Raw genomic sequence first — 8138 nt, 5'->3', positions numbered from 1 at the left:
ACACAAGCGCAGGTCCCAGGTTAGGCACCTGTCTCAGACAGAGGTAGGCTCTGTGGAGAAAGACATAGGAGGTCTAGTCAGGCTGGGAAGGGGGGCAATTGGGAGGGATTCCAGGGAGTTTTCTGAGCCTGCAGCACAGCTGTAAACAAAGTGAAAGACTTGTGGCCCCAAGTCTGGCTTCAGGTTCTTATGCAGGCAGGTTTGGTCATTCTCTGTAATCACTCCAAGGAAGAGCAAACCTCCTGTCCCTGAAGCCTGGGGAGCTGCTGCACTGGCTCTGCCTGCTCGGGAAGAGCACAGACCTCTCCCCTCTAACCCCAACCCCACCTCACCCCACCCCACCCCAAAGAGGGTTTGCTCCCCAGTCTGGAGTATACCTCTGCTTTCTTTTGCCTGCTGCCTCGGACCCTCACTTTAGTGCAACAAATGATAACTTTGACATCAGGGACCTTGAGATTGAAGAGTCATGCCATTAAGCCAGTCAACATGGACACAGGGAAGCCACTTCGGCTTCATGTAAACCCTGGGGCTTCATCAACTGTCCTGTTAACTCAAGGTCATTCAGGAAAAGCAAGCAGGCCTTGTCGTCCTGGAGTCACTGGAGAATAAATAGCCTTGGGGCCTTTCTCTCTGCAGCTGCAACACACACATGCCTCACTCCACAGCAGCACTTTGAGGTTCTGGGGATCCTGGCTCCCAAACCTAGGGCAGGGGCATGGGCAGGGACCAAATATGAGGAATCTAGGATGCAGGGGCCTCGCCCAGCCTGATGGCCCCAAAGAAAGTGGTGTGCTTGCTCATGTTGATAGAGATGTCAGCGTGCACCATCTTCACAGCGATCTTTTGCCGGGCTTTGAGGAGGCAGACACCCGCGGTGTAGCAAGTGTTGTAGTTGGTCTTGCCCGTCTCGATGCTGCGGGTACACTGCAGAAAGGGCTTCTCGTCCACCACCACCTCATAGCTGGCAAAGTCAGTGAAGTTGATGTAGTATACCTGGGTGAGAGGCAACAAGAAGGGATTGGGGGAGTGGGAAAGGGGGTGGAGCCCTCCCCTGTCATGATGAACTGCCAGTAGACCTCGTGGAGGGGCAATGCCACCTGAAGGCATGCTAGTTAGCCTACAGGAAAGGAGGGGTGATGGGCTTATACTCTGTCCTTCCCCTTCTCTGTGGGGCTCAGGTGCCTGAGCAAATCTTTCTTTCCACAGCACACCAGTTGTAAACTCTGAGGGCAAGAACCCTGCCTTAATCATCTCTTTACCTCCCCCAAGCACCCCCCAACCCACCCACACCCTCCTCTACCCTGGCTATGGACACAAATGAATACAAACTAACTTCTAGTTGCAAGCCCTAAAGACTATTTGCAGATAAAGTTAGAAGTCACTGATTTTCCAGAGAGGGAGCAGTGACAACTTGCCATTTCTTTAGCTCTTTTGAAGCCCGCCCCTGCCACTGCTGCATTTCTCTCACTCATTCTCAGTGTCCCTTAGCTCTCTCATCTGACAATTGAGGAAACAGATCCAGAGAGATGGAGAGCTATCCACCACAAATGAGATCAAGAATTTGGAAGGGCAAAACCCAGGCACCCAACTTTATTTTGTGGCCAGAAGGAAGTGCAAACCTATGTTCAAAGGCCTGGTGTTAAAGGGATTTTCCCAGTTTGCATGGTGTCCAAAGCCTGAGGCTACTCCCAATTCTCTCCTAGACCCAGAAAATTAATTTGTTTATCTTTCACTACCAAGCTTTGATGGAGCTTAGGAAAAATGCCCCTTAGGACACTGGAATTACATTTATGTGCCCCCCTGGGGATTGGGACCCTCATCTCTCACCCTGAATCATTTTATTAAAGGTTGCTTCCTACATGGGCTCTGTAGGAGGGAGCAGAGCATTCTGGTGCCATATAATTTCTTGAATCAGCACTCAATCTCTGCCAGGATGCTTGATGGATTTAGCAAATACCTATTAACCCACCTTCTCTGGCCACTCCCCTGTGAGGCAACTTCTGCTGGCTCAACAGTCCTGCTGTAATCTGCCTGCTTGTTGCCCACCCCACAGAACCCCCAACCTCAAGGCTCATCTACCTCTAGCTCATAGAGCCACCCAGTGGAGGCAACCAACAGGGGTGGAAGCGGATAGGCAGTAGGCCTGGGCAGGACAAGGACAAAAACAGAGGGAGAAAAGCTCTGGGAGAATGATAGCAGGAAGGAGGCAAGAATAACTGAGAAACAGAAGGTAGAGAAATAAATGGGAGAAAGAACAAGGAAAGATAGTCAGAAATTTTTTTGAGGTCAAGAGCAAGTCCACAGGAACACTCTTCATTGCAGAACCAGCAGTGTGGGGGAAGGGGTTCTCAGCATCCCTGGAACTAACTTTCAAAGAATGTACTCAGACAGAGTTCAAGTTTGGCAGTAGAACCAAATAACTTGGGGGGTGGTGGGTGGGTGGGGAAGAACAAGGGCCTGGTGCCCTGTAGGAGGGAATTGATGCCAGGGTGTGAGAGGGACCTCTTTTCAGTTTTTCAATGATATATGGCTAGGAAAAAATCCAAACATCCCCCTCTCTCTTTCCTCTTTTGAACTCCCTCCCAGTATGGTGCCCCTAGCCCCTCATCCACCAAAGCAGGCTGGTCTTGGCTGGCTCCACAGTACCCCTATATGGCCTGCATGGCATCTGCATTCTGGATATAAGAAGAGTTAGGCCTAAGACCGTACTCACTTCTACCTGACTATAGATGAAGTAGGTGCCGTCCACCAGTACCTCCAGCTCCCCACTGCGGGGATGTAGCTTAAACACCTTGGGGTTCATAGTGATGCGAGACCAGTCATTGAGCACTCCACCTGAAAGATCTCAGTATGAGAGAAGGGCAGTCACTCAGTACATGTCAGAACAATCTGGGCAATAGAAACAAGAATTATCAAGTTGTACACAACCTCCACCCCATCCCTATGCAACCCAAGTAGCCCAGGAGGCCAAGCTTTAAGAAGAGCATTTGTAAGTTTTAACCAACACTTTGTAGTTGGAATTGTAGTTGGGGAGTAAGAAGAGAGTGGGCACACTGACCAATTTTCTTTGTTGTTCTGGGGCCTGCACAGGCAAAATTCAGACACTGAGTGGCAGGCTAGCTCTTGTTATGCCATTTGATTTCACCAGCCATAATTTCTCAATCTCTCTCCTATCAGAGGTTCATGGATTTTCTCCTCCATAAGATTCCTCCATACCCACTCCTTTCTGAAAAGCCTCCCTGGGCCCCCAGGAAACCACTTAGCCCAAGAATTGTTGACCTGGAGAACCTTAGGGATCAGGGGTGAGTCAGACTTCATGGTAGCCAGAGAGTGTAACTACCAGTAATAAGGCCCATGGGGGAGAAGGGTATTTATGAGAGGGAGGGGAAGACTGCCAGGCAGCATTCGAACCAGCCAAGGGGATGGCAAGGGTGTCTGGGAGCTGAGGCACCCCTGGTAAAGCTTCTGTCTTTCAGCCCCACCCCATTCAGGGTGGAGGGGCCACCATACTGCCTTGGCCTTGGCTCAACACAGAACCAGCATGTGAGGTTAGAGGAAGAGCTTCCTTTTCCATCCTGCTGGGGGGCGGAAGGGGGGGGGCGGGGTGTTGTGGTGTGCCTTCCCACCACAAGAGAAGGGAGTCCAAGCCTATGGAGCCTTTTTCCCTCAAAACCATATGTTCTTCAGCCAAGAAATTATGTTTTGAACATCCATCCTTGGCTAGTTTCAGGATGCCTGCCTCTTTGAGGCATGAGGAAACTGGCCTTGAGGTGATGATGGGATAGGAGTTAGGAGGAGATTCCTTGGTTCAACCCCTTCAAATCCACTCTGCATGATGTCCTCCTACCCACAGCCCCTCTGGTGCAAGTGAAGATTAGCAGAGACTGCTACTGGAGACTGACCTAGAGGGCTTGGGACTAGTCTTGTGATGTGCTAATGGGAGCAAAATCAGTAGTTTCTGGCACAGAATAAACACAGAGGCCACCCATCCAGACACCCAAACATATCTGTTTTCTGTCTGTCACATTCCTCCTGGACAGATGGTGGTCATGGCTCACCCAGAGCCCTGGGGCCTAAGGCACCTGGTCCCAGCAGGACTGCTTGGGTTCTGATGCCATTCTGCTCCTACTTACATTTCTGAGGCACGCATCCAGATGGCAATCCCAGATGTAGCTAAGTCCAGTCATTAAGAAAGCTGAGCCCAGCCAGGTCAGAACTGACTGGCCTCTTCAAAGCTGTCCTCGTGTAGTAGGTTCCTTAACATTCATTTACTGTGTCCATACTCACAGCCCAGCCCTTCCCTTCCCCTCCAAGTTCTGTATGCATCTGGCATCTTGGCTGGCTTGCTGCTTCCCAAGGCTCCTGGGGGTTCATGCATTTTAGGCTCTGTGCATCCTGGGGACTGGGCATTATTTCAAAGCACTTTTCTTTATTGACTGTCTCTTTGGGGAAGAAAATGAACCTAATCATTTAGTGGTGTGTACACACACATCACTGAAGTAGCACAGTGCAGTGGAAAGAGTCAGCTAGATGTGGTTTTAAATCCAAGCTCCTACACTTAACGGAAGGGTGAGTTAATTAACCTCTCTGAGCTTCAGTTTCTGGCTCTGTAAGAAGGAGCTAATACCTACCTCATAGGGTTGTTGTGAAGATTAAATAAAATAAAAGACAAAGAAAGCATGTTGAAAACTGTGAAGTACCATACAAATATAAGGCGTTATGATTTATTATGGTATTGTCCAATCTCTCTGGGACTCTGTTTCCCCATCTCTTAAAAGCAGGAACTACATTAAATTGGTGTTTAGTAACCTCATTACACCTATTCTCCCTTTTTATAGACACTAGCATGGCATACTTCCTAGAGAATCTAACATGCCCCCCACCTCCTTGTACAGACCTACCAGACAATAATTTGCAGTTATGTAGTTTTTCCCTTCTCTGATTTGTATTGTGAGACTGTTGATCAAACTACACATATCCTCATGGTGACTCTGACAGCACCTCCATCTCCCAACAATTCCATTCCATCTAAATCAGCGACCCCTTTGGCGATCAAACGACCCTTTCACAGGGGTCGCCTAAGAGACCATCCTGCATATCAGATATTTACATTGCGATTCATAACAGTAGCAACATTACACTTATGAAGTAGCAACAAAAACAATTTTATGGTTGGGTCACAACATGAGGAACTGTATTTAAAGGGCCAGAAGGTTGAGAACCACTGAGAAGTCTCAAGTCCCTTTCAGCTTCCTCAACAGTGTTTCTAATTGCAATTTGGGTGTTGCAGCTGGTCGTGGTGCAAGCAATTACCCAGGACAGTCAGCAGAGGGCAAAATGGAGTAGAGAATGGCTCCCTAGTGCCCAGGGTATCTCAGGGGTCTGGGAGGAAATAGGTTGGGTGATTATTTGGAAGCGGGGAGTAAAGAGGAGGAGCAGCTTCTCTTATCTACAGAGCTGACTCTGACTCTTACCATTCTTGACTTGAATTGCTGACCCTTGGCCCTGCAGATGCACCACAGCTGGCTGGGAGGATGAGAAGGATAGAGAGAAGAGTCACTGTGAGAAATGACTGCTTACTCAGCCACCAGTTTCCACCTGACTTCTAGTCTTTCTGATTTCAATTCTGATCCTTCTCCCCTGTCTTGGGATGCTAGTGACCACAGTGTGACAAGAGGATAATATGATTTTGTAGTTTGGCCACTTCCTAGCTATGTGACCTCAGCCAAATGTAATGCCTCCGAGCCTCGTTTCTCTTACTGTAAAGTGGGAATTAGAAGAATTTCTGGCTTCTCTCACAGAATGTTTGAAGATCAAATGAGGTGATGGATACAAAATTGCCCTGGAAGCCATCAAGCTCTATGCAGCTATGTAGGTTTAATTGTGGCCAAACAGCTGTAGTGAGGGAGGCTGAGATGAGACAAGGCCAGGCAGCAGAACCTACCAATAGAGACAGATTAGGAAACTCAAAGACTAGGGAGGAGTCCTTCAGGCCATTAAGGCTGGGGCTGGCCTGGAGCTGGTTGGCTGATTTTCAATGACATACTCTTAACCTTCTAAGCTCCTGATCCCAGGCGGTCTGAGTGCTGACATGGTGTCTGGGGTGGCCAGAGGAGTTGGAGGCCAAGGTGAATAGGGCCTGTCTAGTGGCTCATTTTAGCTGACTAACTTGTGTGGATATGGTAACCCTCTGTCTCCTGTGAAATAGGGAAAATGGCCAAGGGAGGACTCAGTTCCCTTAGCTAAAGGCAGACCCTGGGGCAAAGCTTTGTATTCAAAGAGATGGGAGTGGCTCTGAGGAAGAAACCTCAGAACCTCCAGGGTATCCTCACAAAATAAAGCCTGAGCAAATTTAATAGGTGGCAAACTCAAAGGTGGCTCTAGTCCTGTGGCCTTCCCTCCTCCCCAGGAAGAGAGCAATGCCCAGCCAACCTGGTTCTCTCGAGTTCCAGCTTTATCTGAAGAACCTGTGAAAGAGGACAGGACAATTAGAAGATTCACTCTTCCTACTTCCTTTTCTCCTCATCCAGGGAGCCAGTGGCAGGGAGCTGTGATCCCTGCAGCCAAGCCTTGCAATGGGAGAGGACACCCCTTTCTTGTGTCACTTGTCCCTGACCTGCATCTTCAGTGGGCCTAGCAAGTCCCCCTGACCACCTTCGGAGACAGATGAGAGAGCATTCCTGTCACTCTGTGACCCTGAGGCAAGTCTTTAGCCTTTTGCTTGCTTTCTATTAATTTTCTTCATAGAGTGCATTGCCATTTGTAAGTATCCTGCTTCTTTAATTATCTCTCTTTTCCTCTAGGACATAAACTACATGAGAACAAGGACCACTTATCAATACAACTCTTACACATAGAAAGTGCTCAATTAATATTCATGGAAAGATTAAATTAAAAAAAACACCTCCAACTCCATCTCTTGTCACCACAGTAACACTGATTAGCCCTATTTGAACTATGAATCAAAGAATTTGAGTCCTGCTGCAGAATTTGTGGACTTAGAGAAGTCAGCTGTAAAGAGCCCATTTCTTTAAAGCCTCAGGATACAGAAAGGGAGCAGGAGAGGAAAATAACAACTGGCCCAACCCCAGGCAGTCTGATTCCTGTCAAGTCCAATTAGGTAGTTTGGGATCTGTATCTATATCTCTTGGATGCCCTTCTGAGCCCAAAGGGAAAGATGCAAAGAGATGAAATGTTATTCGAAAGGGTAATGCGGTTGGGTAAGGATGTAGTTCAAGGAGCACTTGGTTCCTCGACAGGATGGTCTTGGTGCCTGGGTTTGCTTCTCCCATAGCCTGAGTGATTCTTAAGTTTTCAACTCCTTGACTCTCAGCAACTGCTTGTCTACCTCTGAGAAGGGCATCTTAGAATTCATGGGATAAGACTGTTGTAGGACTGGTATCTTGCCCAGTCCTGAACATTCCTCCCCATATGAACATCAGCACAGGAATTAGATGCTGGGAATCAGAGCAGAGCCAATCCATCTCTTACAGGAAGTTCAGTGAACCCTCAGGGCCTCTGTCTCAGGCTCATATGAGTTTACTGGCCCACTACAAGGAGGCCTAGAGTAAGGGAGAATCTGTGATAGAAAGGTTAAAACAGGTCAAGAACAGGTGACTCCTTCTGGACAGGTTGGTATAAACAAGAAGTTAGAGTGGGTCAGATCCTACTGGCTTGTTTAATCTCTAGTTTTACACTGAGCTAGGAGACCTGCATTTTTTATTGCACAGCCATACAACCAGCAACATTTGAAACTGCTCTCAGGATCATCCACCCCTGCTCTATTAAAGTACTGGTAAAGGAGCCTGGGGGAGGGCGGAGAAACAGGAACTCACCAGAAGGCCCTTGGAGGCCAGGAGGTCCTTGAGGGCCAGGAGGACCTGGAGGGCCAGGTGGGCCCATAACAGTTGTTCCTGGAATTCCAGGAATCCCTGGAATCCCTGGAGGTCCCTGGGGTCCTGGAGGTCCTGGAGGTCCTGGGGGGCCATTTGGTCCAGGAGGTCCTGCCTTCTTTCCTGAAAAACAAGAGTCAGTGTTCTATTTGTAGTTATTGAATGAGGATGTACTGTCAGTTCAATGGACTTCCAATGACAAATAGTCAGCACTTGAGAGTTCCTGCTATTAAAGAGGTGAACACC

General features: G+C 48.4%; 1 protein-coding gene across 1 annotated transcript in view; it reads right to left on the bottom strand.

Moving 5' to 3' along the window:
- Nucleotides 1-372: 372 nt before the first annotated feature.
- Nucleotides 373-8138, bottom strand: part of LOC102759752 (ectodysplasin-A) — a 14503-nt gene continuing 6737 nt past the window's right edge. The window contains exons 3-7 of the mRNA XM_006761434.2: nt 7836-8015; nt 6433-6467; nt 5475-5526; nt 2720-2835; nt 373-993 (exon numbers count right to left, since the gene is read on the bottom strand). Of these exons, the coding sequence (XP_006761497.1) occupies nt 742-993; nt 2720-2835; nt 5475-5526; nt 6433-6467; nt 7836-8015 (635 nt within the window). The 3' untranslated portion in view covers nt 373-741. The remainder of the gene's footprint in view (nt 994-2719; nt 2836-5474; nt 5527-6432; nt 6468-7835; nt 8016-8138) is intronic.

This window comes from Myotis davidii, unplaced genomic scaffold (genome assembly GCF_000327345.1).
Source record: "Myotis davidii unplaced genomic scaffold, ASM32734v1 scaffold4278, whole genome shotgun sequence".
Classification (NCBI taxonomy): Eukaryota; Metazoa; Chordata; class Mammalia; order Chiroptera; family Vespertilionidae; genus Myotis; species Myotis davidii.
Note: the sequence above shows the minus strand (reverse complement) of the source record. Positions and strands in the feature narration are given on the sequence as shown.